The sequence below is a fragment of the Cebidichthys violaceus genome, unplaced genomic scaffold, assembly GCF_023349555.1.
Source record: "Cebidichthys violaceus isolate CVI_PGR_0920_01 unplaced genomic scaffold, fCebVio1.0.p SCAF_211, whole genome shotgun sequence".
Taxonomy (NCBI): domain Eukaryota; kingdom Metazoa; phylum Chordata; class Actinopteri; order Perciformes; family Stichaeidae; genus Cebidichthys; species Cebidichthys violaceus.
Window position 1 is genome coordinate 69,604 of NW_027176386.1, and position 15,397 is coordinate 85,000.

The 15,397-nt window shown below is 48.8% G+C and overlaps 1 protein-coding gene across 2 annotated transcripts in view; it reads right to left on the reverse strand.

Moving 5' to 3' along the window:
* Nucleotides 1-1,955: 1,955 nt before the first annotated feature.
* The window catches only part of mgat3b (beta-1,4-mannosyl-glycoprotein 4-beta-N-acetylglucosaminyltransferase b), a 31,867-nt gene continuing 18,425 nt past the window's right edge, over nt 1,956-15,397 (reverse strand). Inside the window, exons 1-5 of one of the 2 annotated variants that reach the window (XM_068717483.1) lie at nt 10,688-11,707; nt 4,955-5,399; nt 3,808-4,487; nt 2,916-3,198; nt 1,956-2,822 (exon numbers count right to left, since the gene is read on the reverse strand). In XM_068717483.1, coding sequence (XP_068573584.1) covers nt 2,325-2,822; nt 2,916-3,198; nt 3,808-4,487; nt 4,955-5,398 — 1,905 coding nt within the window. In that variant the 5' untranslated portion in view covers nt 5,399; nt 10,688-11,707 and the 3' untranslated portion in view covers nt 1,956-2,324. Of the gene's footprint in view, nt 2,823-2,915; nt 3,199-3,807; nt 4,488-4,954; nt 5,400-10,687; nt 11,708-15,397 lie in introns of those variants that run through there. The other variant, XM_068717482.1, reaches the window with a different exon arrangement.

Genomic DNA, 15,397 nt, shown 5'->3' on the forward strand with positions numbered 1-15,397 from the left:
CAAATCCTATTTACGGCTCGTCTGTCTGCAGCCTCTGTGGGGCTGGACGGGGAGTTTGGCTCTCAGCGCCGACACCAAAACCCCCAACAGCTGCCGCCGCAGAACGCGCTGCCATCAGGGCAGCAGAGCAGCAGCAGAGCAGCAGCAGAGCAGCACAGACCCGAGCGGCCTGACTGGCTAATCCCCCCAAAAAGAACTGTGAGCTCACAGCCAGACAGACAGACAGACAGACAGACAGACAGACAGACAGACAGACGTGCTCCGATCTCAGCTTCGCTACCCGTTCGGTGGTCGAAGGCTTCCGTCGTGCAAAAGGGACTAAATGATGAATGAGGAGGTCCAGCTTCCACGTCTAGCTCAAGGACACTTTAAGGGCAGAAACAGGATTGTTTGGCTACAACATCAAACTTCTGCCTTCAGGATTTAAACTATTTCTCAGAACACGTTTCCTCCCCAACACTTTGCATTCCTCTCGAGGCGCTGCTCCCTCTGGTGCCGAGGTAAACGATGAGCGTGGAGCCCAGACGGGCGTTGAAAGAAGCAGATGGTGGATGCAGTCGATCTGCAGTTACTTCTACTTCTACTCGTCTGCCTACTTAGCTGCTCGCTGGCATCGCTGCCTGTGCTGCTGTGATTCCTTCGCCCCCGGACAGGAGCGCTAAACGCTGCCGTGTCCGGCCCACGCCAGAGACAAGTATGCTGGGGGGGGGGGGGCGACATCGACAGCCGGTCCACGGCAGCGAGAAGCAGCGAAATGTTCAGACAACAGCGATGAATATATCCCTAATACTGAAACGACACATTCTCATGAGGATCAAGAGGAAGTAGAAACACACCCAAAAATGAGTGTGAGAGCCTGTGTGTGTGTGTGTGTGTGTGTGTGTGTGTGTGTGTGTGTGTGTGTGTGTGTGTGTGTGAGCTGCTCGGCTCAAACGACGTTGAAGATGTCTGCTGGTGTGTGTTTCAGGAAGATGTGTGGCTGCTAACAAAAGTGGCTTCAATATTTTACTTGTGGAGCCAAAGAATCGCTCGTAATCTGTGTTCACGTTCGCTCCTCCCATTTGGCGCTAAAGGGGCGGGGCCGCAGAGAAGCGCTGACCTCGTTTGAACGCTGCAGCTCCTCTCGCCTGATGGGCAGCCTCCCACTCACCTCCCACTCACCTCCCACTCACCCCACTCACCGTCTCTCACACACTTCAGTTTCCAAGGAAACAAAACTCATCTCAGCTGCCCGGACAGACGGAAAGACGAACGGACTGAAGGGAGATCTGTTTTTGGGTCTCGATTGTTAAAAAAAACATACTGGCAAGTCTCATCCGTCTCGGATTGGTGTGATTTATTCAGAGATGTGTGTGAGCTCTGACACACACACACACACACACACACACACACACACACACACACACATCCGTGCAACAACTCGTGCGTCAGCAGACACTGTGGGAAAACGGGAACATCGAGGGAGTCTCCTTTTCCTTTTCATCAGCGCTCCCCGTCCTCCCTCATTACTCTCCTTTCTCTCCTGCCTTCTGTCCCCCCCCCCCCCACCAACACCACCACCACCACCACCACCACCACCACCTCATTCGCAGCCCAAAAACAACGCAATTATGACACAAGGACAGGTCGCACACAAACACGGAGAGCCGGACGGTGCTGGAGGTGCAGCGTGACACGTGAGCGAGCGGAGGCGGTTCGTCTGGCAGTGGGCTCTCCGGCGGGTTGAACAGGATTTATACTTTTCTACCGAGACCCAAGAATATCTGAATATGTGTCTGTTTCTGGAAGGAGGTCACCAAGTATGACAGGAAGACAGGAAGAGATTGGGAACACCAGCCGGTCCCGAAACTTTAAGAAATAACCCCCCCCCTCCATGCCTCGTTCGTCTCCTCCACACGGCCGTGAAACGTCCCTCTCTTCACCACCGAGCTGCCCCCCCACCCCCCCCCCCCCTTTCTCTCAGAAAAGGCGCGTCCAGTCGGCTCAGTTGAAGAAAGAGAGGAGAGGGGCGAGGGTGACGGAAAAGAGAGACAGCCAGGCTCCTCCCCCAAAAAGGGGGAGGAGTGAGGAAATCTATGATTTTTGTTTATCCAGTGGTTGTATCTTCTCGACGATCTCTGCGTAAATCCACAGCGGATGACAGTGTTCCCTTTTTTTTTGACCCCAAAATGATGATTTTTCAGTTCCTGCAACATCAGCGCTGCCTGGTGGAGATACATGTGGTGTCGCTCCAATGAGAGATGTAGTTCAGTACCGCTCAGTGCTGAGGCCTCCCTCGGTCCTACCAGTTAAGTCAAGGATCTCCTCGTCTCCTAGCTGGGCTCCTAGCCCTCACTCGGTCTGGACACTTTGCTGTAAGGGTTCTCCAGGAGGTACCGGTACCTGTCGTAGTGCTCCAGCATGTACTTGGGGGCGTACATGTGCTCTTTGGGGTCCACGGGGGGGTATTCCTGCAGGGAGCCGTCAAACCAGCCCCCCGTCCGGATCAGGTCGCGGATGTAGTTGAGGTCGCGCTTGTCCTCGTAGTCGCCCCACCGCGGGAAGTCTCCGTTCTGAGCCGACACCAGCTTGAAGTAGATCCCGGCGGGCGTGAAGCACCAGGAGCAGTGCCACCCGGCGAAGTGGAAAGGGCTCCCCACCGACCACTGCACCAGGATGTGGCCCGTGTCGTTCTCGTACTTGCGGAAACCCGGCATGGTGTAGTACTCGCGGCGGCGGAGCTTGATGCCGTCGCCGTCGTAGACGCCGCGGAGCATCCCCACCGTGCAGCCCGACACCACCTCCAGAGAGCCGAACTGCTTCCAGAAGAAACCGTACAGTGACTGGACGCAGGGCAGAGAGAAGGACAAACACAATCAGTGACTAAAACATCAGAAAGCAACCGGCACACGGACCAGCCCGGTCGTCGCCTCTACCTTGCGCATGTGGATGGCGAAAGGCTCCGTCCAGCCGTCGAACAGCTTGAGGAAGAGGAGGCCCTCGAGCGCCGGGATTTCGTCCGCGTCGTTGATGACGAAGACGTCGTCCGCCCTGACGCCCGCCAGCCTGGACAGGCCGTTGCGCGTCAGGTAGGTGCGCAGGTAGTCGTCGGCGATCCAGCCGTCCTGCCGGCCGCCCTCCGGGAAGTGATCGAGGAACACGTAGAGGATCTTGTGACGTATGTAGTCGTACGTACCGTTGAGGAGGAGCCGCAGGAAACTGGGGGGGGGGGGGGGGGGGGGGGGGGGGGACACGGGAAAAGTAATTTAGAGGAATCCCATGAATCTGTGAAACCCAAATGTGAACGACGTCGTACAAACTGACTGCAAGAACGACTCAGTTAACCTGTTGATGCGCACAGCGACAGAGACGGGGCCACTTTCATGCGGTGTCACTTCCTATGATGGAACACACCAATCTCTCCGCTCCCGAGTCCACCGCCTCTTAATCCGCTGTCAAATTGCTCCCGAGGCATTTTTGTGTCGTCTCCAAAAAGACGACACTTTTGCTTTAATCGTCATTCAGAGCGCCGATGCTCGCGAGGCGTGAAGGCTGGCTGTAAACTGCTAAAAGATTTGGGATTTTTTTTGGTGCAATTTTTGATGAATATCCTTTGATATCCATGATTACGTTGATAACATACACAACAAAATATGTTTCACAGCTTTTGCTACGAATGCCGGATGAGACCAGCCTGAACGACGACATAACGAGGCTTTTATAATATAAATATATACGTGTGTGTGTGTGTGTGTGTGTGTGTGTGTGTGTGTGTGTGTGTACACCTCTCTACCTCTTTAATCCATCTGAACGTTTACAAAGGCTCACCTCAGAGGCCGTCTCTCTCCGTAAGCAGTGAAGTTGGATTCACAAATGAGGAAAATGTCGACCGCCTGTGCGAGCTCATGAAAGCGCACGTGCAGCAGGTCGAACTCGTGGTTGATGTTGATGGCGTTGATCACCCTCCGCGGGGTCTCCCTGGGCGTCAGCCGCTCCTTGGTGGGCAGGTTGGAGTGGTACACCATGGTGGGAACGCCGCAGTAAGGTCCGTGCCACCCCGGCCGACAAACGCACTTCACCAGCCGCTTGCCACCGCCGCCGCCGCCGCCGCCCCTGCTCCTGGCCTTGGCCTTCGGGGCGATGGAGGGCGGCTGCTGGACCTCCAGAGGTTTCCTTTGCCCGGCGGCTCGAGCGCCGCCTTCCCCTCCTCCGTTAGCCGCGGAGCCCCCCAATTTCCCAGAGTACTCCTTTTGGGGGGCCACCTCCGTCCCCTGTCTGAAGCAAAGGGCTCCCGCTTTGGTTCGCACAAAGTAAGGGGTCTTGTCGTGCTGGAGCTGCTGTGTGCGGGTGTGGAGGTCTCCCATGGCTTCCAAGGGGTCGGGCAACGGATTCTTGTGCAGCGCGTCCGGGTGCTCCTCCCCCACCAACGGGACCTCCGGGAGGTCAGGCCCCGCAGGCCGGGCCGGGCGGCTGGGGCTCCGCGGCTTCAAATGGTCTTCGGCTCTCTCCTGAAAAGAGAGAGAAAGAAGAGAGGAGGATTAAGAACCCACTGCAACCCCCGAACATTCACTGATTACACACCACAGAGCAGCAAGAGCTGCTGTGAGCATTCAGAGGCCTGACTACGTCTTTTTACTTCGTTACAGTGTTTTATAAAGAGGAACACTTTGATTTGTTGTCTTCAAAAAAAGGGGAGGGGAGAGGAGAGGAGAGAGGAGAGGAGAGGAGAGGAGAGGAGAGGAGAGGAGAGGAGAGGAGAGGAGAGGGGAGGAGAGAAGAGGAGAGGAGACAATAGTTTAATATATAAAACGCTTTGAGACTCAGTTTTCCCCACATATGGATTTATAGATTATTAATGATCAAAGAAATAGAACTTGTGTTGTTGAACTGTGTTGTTCTCACTAAGGACACCTTCTAGTTCTCTCTACTTCTAGTCACGATGGTTCTGTTTCCACAGAGGAGCAGTTTCACTCACCTCGTCCGGAGCGCCTAGCCGCTGGTTCTCCTCCGGTTTCTCCCAAGGGTGAGGAGGCGCCGGCTCCTCCCTCAACCTCATCTCCAGCCCCGCGTCTCCAACCATGACCCCGCCGTTCCCCAGAGCCATCCCTCCTCCTCCTCCTCCTCCTCCTCCTCCTCCTCCCTCGACGCCTGCTGCCGGTCGACCTTTGGCGTCCGACGAGTGGAGGACTGGTAGGGGAGGGGCCTCTTCGGGGGAGGCGGGGCTTAGCGGTGTGGCGCCGGCGCCCTTCTCCCTCCAGAAGAAGCCAGAGACCATGATGAAGGACTTGATGTTGGGGTAGGGGGCGGAGAGCTCGCGCAGCAGGGACACGTAGTGGAGGGCCTTGTAGTAGTGGAGGAAGGAGATGACGCACAGGCCCACCGTGCACAGCAGGAACACCCGGTGCCGCCGCATTTTCATCCTGCAGAGACAGGACAAACGTGGACAAAGTGAATAAAGAGGCTGAGGAAATGATTTGAGTCCCACTCAGGACACAAGAGGACAACTTAAACACTGCGTCATTATTTATTCAGACTTAAATGTAAAGCGACGATCGTAGAGTTCAAAGACGACGCAAAGTGGATTTAAATGGAGCGTTAACGAGGACACAAAACATGTTAACGAGGACCCAAAGCATGTTAACGAGGACACAAAACATGTTAACGAGGACACAAAACATGTTAACGAGGACCCAAAGCATGTTAACGAGGACCCAAAGCATGTTAACGAGGACTCAAAACATGTTAACGAGGACTCAAAGCATGTTAACTAGGACTCAAAACATGTTAACGAGGACCCAAAGCATGTTAACGAGGACTCAAAACATGTTAACGAGGACCCAAAGCATGTTAACGAGGACTCAAAGCATGTTAACGAGGACCCAAAGCATGTTAACGAGGACTCAAAGCATGTTAACGAGGACTCAAAACATGTTAACGAGGACTCAAAGCATGTTAACGAGGACCCAAAGCATGTTAACGAGGACCCAAAGCATGTTAAAGAGGACTCAAAGCATGTTAACGAGGACTCAAAGCATGTTAACGAGGACTCAAAGCATGTTAACGAGGACTCAAAGCATGTTAACGAGGACCCAAAGCATGTTAACGAGGACTCAAAACATGTTAACGAGGACCCAAAGCATGTTAAAGAGGACTCAAAGCATGTTAACGAGGACTCAAAGCATGTTAACGAGGACTCAAAGCATGTTAACGAGGACCCAAAGCATGTTAACGAGGACTCCTGAGTGGTAACAGGACATTTAGAGCGTGATCACGGGAGTCTGCACGTCCTAAACTTTGTGTTTCAAACCTCATTTGTTTGTCTGCTGCAGGCGTCAACCTCTTCATGTGTTAAAGCAGCGGCGTCTCCTCTGGTTGTATAGAAGTCTATGAGAAAATGACTCTACTTCTCTCTTGATTTATCACCTGTATTCACCTGTAGAGTTTTTAAACAAGCATTTTAGATTCACGCAAAGTAACAAAGCAACAACTAGCTCACCAAGAATCAAACCGACGACTCCCTTTAAACATTCTACCAGAGCACAGACCCATCACCGGTCCACACACACCGGTCACCGGTCCACACACCGTCACCGGTCCACACACACCCGTCACCGGTCCACACACCGCCCCCGGTCCACACACACCATCACTGGTCCACACACGTCACCGGTCCACACACACCCGTCACCGGTCCACACACCGCCCCCGGTCCACACACACCATCACTGGTCCACACACGTCACCGGTCCACACACACCATCACTGGTCCACACACCGTCACCGGTCCACACACACCGTCACTGGTCCACACACCGTCACCGGTCCACACACACCGTCACTGGTCCACACACCGCCCCCGGTCCACACACACCGTCACTGGTCCACACACCGTCACCGGTCCACACACACCATCACTGGTCCACACACGTCACCAGTCCACACACACCATCACTGGTCCACACACCGTCACCGGTCCACACACACCGTCACTGGTCCACACACCGTCACCGGTCCACACACACCGTCACTGGTCCACACACCGCCCCCGGTCCACACACACCGTCACTGGTCCACACACCGTCACCGGTCCACACACACCGTCACTGGTCCACACACCGCCCCCGGTCCACACACACCGTCACTGGTCCACACACCGTCACCGGTCCACACACACCATCACTGGTCCACACACCGCCCCCGGTCCACACACACCATCACTGGTCCACACACGTCACCGGTCCACACACACCGTCACTGGTCCACACACCGTCACCGGTCCACACACACCGTCACTGGTCCACACACCGCCCCTGGTCCACACACACCGTCACTGGTCCACACACCGTCACCGGTCCACACACACCGTCACCGGTCCACACAGGGAGGCACTTACAAACAGAGTAGCACCGCGCGGCTCTTTTCTGTGGACTCAGCGGCGGCCCGGCAGCTCTGAGCCTCGACATGACGCTGCCGGTCTACCGGTGCAGCCCTCCTGTCGGACAACGCACATCATTAAGAAAAGAGTCAACGCTGACACCTCCAATACACAACATATAAATAAAGACCACTGCGTGCACGTACAGCTGTTCACCACATGACCAGATGTGAAGAGATGCAGCTGTTGCGTCATGCTTTTATCATCATCATCATCATCATCATATGCATTCATTACGTACATTTAGTATTCTTCTATTAGATGAATAAAACTCTCCTCTCTGTCGTCATGATCTAAATTCATCTCTGCTTCGGGACAAACCCGTCTGCTAAAAGCTGTTTTTAAGAAACATCTGGCCAATTTAAGGGGGCGTGGGCAACGCCCGGCACCCGTCCCTACGGCGACGAGCCAGCCAATCACAAAGCGGGCGTGGGTTCAGGAATGCGTTGAATCGAGGGAAGAGGAAACGTTGAGAAAAAGCCCGTTTCTAAGTTCCTGTGTTGATTCAAACTGAGGACGATGTCTGATGTCTGTTTGTTCCTCTTATCAGTGAGGACCTACACCCCCCCTCTGAGGGGGAAGCTTTAAGGGGCTGCACATGTAAACCCCCCTGGAGGGTTTAGAGAAGACCAGAGAACACAGACCAAACATTTGGTTTAGAGACACAAGACCGATCGGAGCGATAAACAACCACAGGAGAAGGAGGAGGAGGAGGAGGAGGAGGGTCCCAGTTAACTGCTCCTAATTTCATCAGTCTGACTGTGTGCACGTCTGCTTGTGTGTGCACGTGTGTGTGTGTGTGTGTGTGCGTGTCTGTGTGTCTGTGTGTGTGTGTGTGTGTGTGCGTGTCTGTGTGTCTGTGTGTGTGTGTGTCTGTGTGTGTGCGTGTCTGTGTCTGTGTGCGTGTGTGTGTGTGTGTGTGTGTCTGTGCGCGTGCATGTCTGTGTGTGTGTGTGTGTGTGTGTGTGTGTGTCTGTGTGTGCGTGTGTGTGTGTGTGTCTGTGTGTGCGTGTGTGTGTGTGTCTGTGTGTGTGTGCGTGTGTGTGTGTGTGTCTGTGTGTGCGTGTGTGTGCGTGTGTGTGTGTGTGTGTCTGTGTGTGTGCATGTCTGTGTGCATGTGTCTGTGTGTGTGTGTGTGTGTCTGTGTGTGCGTGTGTGTGTGCGTGTCTGTGTGTGCGTGTCTGTGTGTGTGTGTGTGTGTGTGTGTGTGTGTGTGTGTGCGCGTGTGTGTCTGTGTGTGTGTGTGTGTGTGCGCGTGTGTGTCTGTGTGTGTGTGTGTGTGTGTGTGTGTGTGCATGTCTGTGTGCATGTGTCTGTGTGTGCGTGTGTGTGTGTGTGTGTGTGTGTGTGTGTCTGTGTGTCTGTGTGTGTGTGTGTCTGTGTGTGTGTGTGTGTGTGTCTGTGTGTGTGTGTGTGTGTGTGTGTGTGTGTGCATGTTTGTGTGCATGTGTCTGTGTGTGTGTGTGTGTGCGTGTGTGTGTGTGTGTCTGTGTGTGTCTGTGTGTGCGTGTGTGTGTGTGTCTGTGTGTGCGTGTGTGTGCGTGTGTGTGTGTGTGTGTGTCTGTGTGTGCGTGTGTGTGCGTGTGTGTGTGTGTGTCTGTGTGTGCGTGTCTGTGTGTGTGTGTGTGTGTGTGTGTGTGTCTGTGTGTGCGTGTGTGTGTGTCTGTGTGTGCGTGTCTGTGTGTGTGTGTGTGTGTGTGTGTGCGCGTGTGTGTCTGTGTGTGTGTGTGTGTGTCTGTGTGTGTGTGTGTCTGTGTGTGTGTGTGTGTGTCTGTGTGTGTGTGTCTGTGTGTGTGTGTGTGTGTGTGTGTGTGCGCGTGTGTGTCTGTGTGTGTGTGTGTGTGTGTCTGTGTGTGTGTGTGTCTGTGTGTGTGTGTCTGTGTGTGCGTGTGTGTGTCTGTGTGTGTGCGTGTGTGTGTGTGTGTGTGTGTGTGTGTGTGTGTGCTGACCCATTGAACTGGATTTGGGGCTGGCAGACTAACAGGAGTCTGTCTGTAGTCATGGCTACAGAGACACATCATGCGTTTGTCTTTTCGATCATGAGAAGAAGACGTTTGAGGGTTTATTTCTGGAGGAATCCCACATTGTGAAGTGGGTTCTACGTTCTACGTTCACAGTGAGGACGACGTCACGAACACGTTTCACAAACAGCATCAAAGACGTTCACACAATGGAGACGTTTTAGACTCTTTATGTTTTAGATTTGTTGTTTTTATCACAAATCGCAAATTTGCGTCACAATTTGTTGTATTTTTGTGTTTGTGTGTTTTCCCCTCAATGAACCCACAGTACACCAGAGCCAGACCTGTAAACAGGAAGCACACTGGACTCATCAATATTCAGACCCAGACCCAACTACGGCAAAAGTGAAATGTGCAGACAAACACACAAACACACACACACACACACACACACTTGGTGGTTTGTCACTTTAAAACATTTTTACCTCGTCAGCCAAAGTGTTTCATAGGAGGAATGACAAATGAAACACAGCTTCTCCAAAGTGCTTTAAGGCTTTAAGGCAGTAGAGCTGTGTGTGTGTGTGTGTGTGTGTGTGTGTGTGTGTGTGTGTGTGGAGATGATGCACTACAAAAAGCTAAATAAACTATTTTAGATTTTTTCCTCTTTCAGCACAAAGAAAACTCACAAACGTCCCAATCCTTCTCATCTGGACTACAGAGTGTCTCTGGGCTCATTGAGCACTTTGAGGTGTTCACTGAAAGATGTAAAAAAACTGATACCTTCACAGACAGTGAAACATTATTTCAACTGTCCGACGGCCCTCGAACACATCACGCGTGACGACCGCTTCCTTCAGGGAAAGCAGCCAAATCAAAGCTAAAAATTGTGATATTTCATCAAAGCTTAATTCTACATGTAAAATGTCACTTGAAACAAACCAGATCCTGTAAAATACATTAAATTCTGAGTAACTCAGTTCAACTATGAAGCCACGATCGATTCACCTGAGACCAAAAATAAATTCTGAATTAAATCAATTCTTTCCAACATTGGCGACACTTGTTAGCACTTGGAAAATGTTAAATATATAGATTCCATAGTACAGTTTTTCTAAAATAAATCATAAAAAAATGCTTCTTGCAGAGTTCTGTTCCAAAAATCTATTAAAAAAACCTCCTATTTTGATAAACGACAGCATGACATTGAAACACTGAATGTGAAATCTCTTCTCAAGGCGGATGAGCTTCACAGTGAAAGACATAAAGGTTCATCGGCTTTATCTTGAAGAGAATAAGAGAGGAAATCTCTCACCACACGCTTCCCTCTTGTTCCTGCTTTTTAAAGAGCGATCAGCTTCTTATCTGTGGTTCCTCCATTAGCAAACAGTCAGATTGTGAGAAGATGAAACTCTCCCTCTGGGTAAATATGCTGCACTTCCTCATTCACATTTCCCCAAACAGGGTGTATTTACACACACTTGGTGTTACTTAATGTAACTGTAACCATAGAGTGACACGCTGGAAATAACTTGGAAATCACCAACAAAGCTGTTCTGCTGTTCCTTCTTTGACCTGTTTGATTTATTTGTATTCTCTCCAACCAAAGCTCAGCTTAAGTAAGCTTGCAGTAGAACGAGCTGAACTCGGTGGGTCGTCCCTGAAGGAACGGCTGCTTTTTGCTGCACAGAGTGCAACATAAAACAAACATGAAGTACAGTTTGACTCAGCAGACGCTGCGCCGTTTCACAAGAGATGGAATGCACTTTGACAATCTGCCAACGGGTTTAGCTTTCAAGGCGTTCACTGAAAGATGTTTATCAAAGTGGAAATATCATTTAAAAAAAGCTTCACAAACAATGAAACAAAAAACGGTCTTTCCTCCAGGAGAGAGTTTGTACGGGTAACTTCCAGAAGTATTTCAACGCAAATGGCGATCTTTTCCTAAATCAAGCAAATCACTTAGGTTGACTAACCCTAACTAAGTATTTCACCATCTTTAACTAAACCTAACTAAGTATTTCACCATCTTTAACTAAACCTACCTAAGTATTTCACCATCTTTAACTAACCCTAACTAAGTATTTCACCATCTTTAACTAAACCTAACTAAGTATTTCACCATCTTTAACTAAACCTAACTAAGTATTTCACATCTTTACTAAACCTAACTAAGTATTTCACATCTTAACTAAACCTAACTAAGTATTTCACCATCTTTAACTAAACCTAACTAAGTATTTCACATCTTTAACTAAACCTAACTAAGTATTTCACCATCTTTAACTAAACCTAACTAAGTATTTCACATCTTTACTAAACCTAACTAAGTATTTCACCATCTTTAACTAAACCTAACTAAGTATTTCACATCTTTACTAAACCTAACTAAGTATTTCACCATCTTTAACTAAACCTAACTAAGTATTTCACATCTTAACTAAACCTAAGTATTTCACCATCTTTAACTAAACCTAACTAAGTATTTCACATATTTAACTAAACCTAACTAAGTATTTCACATCTTTAACTAAACCTAACTAAGTATTTCACCATCTTTAACTAAACCTAACTAAGTATTTCACATCTTTAACTAACCCTAACTAAGTATTCCACATCTTTACTAAACCTAACTAAGTATTTCACATCTTTAACTAAACCTAACTAAGTATTTCACATCTTTAACTAAACCTAACTAAGTATTTCACATCTTTAACTAAACCTAACTAAGTATTTCACCATCTTTAACTAAACCTAACTAAGTATTTCACATCTTTAACTAAACCTAACTAAGTATTTCACCATCTTTAACTAAACCTAACTAAGTATTTCACCATCTTTACTAAACCTAACTAAGTATTTCACATCTTTAACTAAACCTAACTAAGTATTTCACCATCTTTAACTAAACCTAACTAAGTATTTCACATCTTTAACTAAACCTAACTAAGTATTTCACCATCTTTAACTAAACCTAACTAAGTATTTCACATCTTTAACTAAACCTAACTAAGTATTTCACCATCTTTAACTAAACCTAACTTAAATGGCGGGTTCTGCAAATTGGAGAAGTGATCTGTTTTCAGCGGAGGACTCTGCAGCGTTGGGGTCAGTGGGATCAACCCGGCTGCACATGAGCGTCCCTCAGTGTCCCTCAGTGTCCCTCAGTGTCCCTCAGCGTCCCTCAGTGTCCCTCAGTGTCCCTCAGCGTCCCTCAGCAGAGTTCACTGACGCTGTAAACCTCTTCTAAATGGCGGATAAATGCTGCGACGTTGACTTTAGATCAGGCTTTTGATGATAAATGTCATAATCGCTTTCTGCTGCATCAAGATCTCGCTGCCCCGCTCTGTGTAAGAAAAGAGAAGTGGCTCCTCTTCTTCTTCTTCTTCTTCTTCTTCTAAAAGTCGCTCCTCCTCTCTTTTCTCTTCTTTCTAACATGGGACCAGCTCTTCCTCTCTTCTCCCTCTCCAGAATATCAGAGTGACTTCTTCTCTTGTCTCTTTGGCTGCAGAATCAGAGGATCCAGCTCTTCCTTCCTCTCTCCGGGCTCTCGGGTCACTGCTTCGGTGAGTCAGATGTCAGGAGAAAGCCGGCGTGCTAAGTGGGTTTCAATAATGCAGGCACGGTGGGGGGCTCAAACAGTGTGTGTGTGTGTGTGTGTGTGTGTGTGTGTGTGTGTGTGTGTATGTGTGTGTGTGTGTGTGTGTGTGTGTGTGTGTGTGTTGAGGTAGAGCCGGGGTTTAGGTGAACACTGGGAGGTGGATGGCTGGAGCTGCAGGGTGAATGTGTGCGGCCTCTTGCGAGAGACTTGGTGCGTGTGAGGAATATTTTGTTTTGGGGGTGTTGTGGGTGTGATTTAGCGTGTGTGTGTGTGTGTGTGTGTGTGTGTGTGTGTGTGTGTGTGTGTGTGTGTGTGTGTGTGTGTGAGGGGGCATGCATTGAGGTGGGAGGATGGGGAAAAAGCCGGTGAAGTGCCTCCATTCCTCAGACCTCATCTATATTTCAGCTCTGTAGCGGTCTGTGAGGTCTTTCTCTCGTTCCCCCTGTTCGCTCTCTGCACTGGAGGAGGAGACAAGTGTTCCATGGTACATTACACTGCCCCCCCCCCCCCCCCCCCCCGGTGAATGAAGATGTTCTGAACGTACGGAATGTGTTTAAAAGTGTGATCAAAATCTTAAAACCAGGTTAAATGTACATATATCCTCTGTTGTCTTTGACTTCACCTCAAACATTCATCATTACCCAGCTCATACTGTCAACTACCTAGTTTTCATTTCTGTTTTTATCACTATTTTTTTTAAAATATTCATCCATATGTCTTTTATGTATCTCACAGTGTGTTTCATTTCTAATTTTAAATATTGACTGTGTTATATGAAGTAGTTTGTTGATTATTTCATTGCTTGTTTCCAATCCAGTTGTTGCTTAGTGTCTCTTTGTAGTCTGTTAGTGTCTCTTTGTAGTCGGTTAGTGTCTCTTTGTAGTCTGTTAGTGTCTCTTTGTAGTCGGTTAGTGTCTCTTTGTAGTCGGTTAGTGTCTCTTTGTAGTCGGTTAGTGTCTCTTTGTAGTCTGTTAGTGTCTCTTTGTAGTCAATTAATGTCTCTTTGTAGTTGTGTCTCTTTGTAGTCTGTTAGTGTCTCTTTGTAGTCTGTTAGTGTCTCTTTGTAGTCGGTTAGTGTCTCTTTGTAGTCGGTTAGTGTCTCTTTGTAGTCTGTTAGTGTCTCTTTGTAGTCAATTAATGTCTCTTTGTAGTTGTGTCTCTTTGTAGTCGGTTAGTGTCTCTTTGTAGTCTGTTAGTGTCTCTTTGTAGTCTGTTAGTGTCTCTTTGTAGTCTGTTAGTGTCTCTTTGTAGTCGGTTAGTGTCTCTTTGTAGTCGGTTAGTGTCTCTTTGTAGTCAATTAATGTCTCTTTGTAGTTGTGTCTCTTTGTAGTCGGTTAGTGTCTCTTTGTAGTTGTGTCTCTTTGTAGTCGGTTAGTGTCTCTTTGTTTCTTTTTGTCGTTGAGTCTCTTCCTGGTTGGTACATGTCTCTCTGAGTGATGTTCTGCAGGTGAAGGCCCGGGGGCCCCTGATACTTTGGGCCCCTGGGCCTGTGCCCATCGGCCCATTCAGTAATCAATCCATGCCTCATTTAAGGTCATTTTTATAGTGTCAGCGTTTATTAGCCACAACGATTAAACTGATGTTGACATGTAGAAAAGGTGGATTGGCTCTTTCACAGCGACAATCTCCACCCATTAACACAATATTACTACAACACCAAACACAATACAATCACAACAAAGACAACATTCTTCAAAGTAAATATACCAAGGCCAGCAGCAGTACTAGTGTTAGAGGAAGGACTGCTGGTATACGGAGCTGAAGTACACATAGTATTTCAGTTGCAGTAGTAATGGCCTCTGTTTTGGCTTTATGAACTCGTCATTGTACCTCAGGGACAATAAAGCCTCGCTCAGCTGAACTCTCTTCTTTCCTCTCACGACTCATTCAGACGTTCCTTCCTCACCTCCATCCTTTCAATCCGACTTTCTCTGTCTGAGACGTGTTCAGATCCCGATCCTCCCTCGGCTGCACTGTTCACTCCTTCATCATAACGGCCCACCGTCCTCCTCCGGCTATACGGCTATACGGTATATGTACTGTAGTTTTTACATTTATGTTTCTTTTTTTACTAATTCAGAGGTTTCATGTTCAAAGATGAATAAAACGAGTCGATTTAAAACCCGTCAATCTGTCTGTGAAGTCAAGTCTGTCTCCGTTCCTGTTGACAATATGAAACAAACACAAGTCTTCACATAACTCACTGTCAGCTAACGATCACTTACATATGTAATGAAGCGGGTGAGAGTGAAACGTATTTGAAGAATCAAAGTTATTGTCTTGAGTTGCGTCATACAATGACATTCCTTTAGTGTCTCCTCCTCCTCCTCCTCCTCCTCCTCCTCCTCATCATCTACTCAATGAGCGCGGCTCTCTAACGACACACAAGGATCACACAGAATGAAACGGCGGAACACGAGCTGC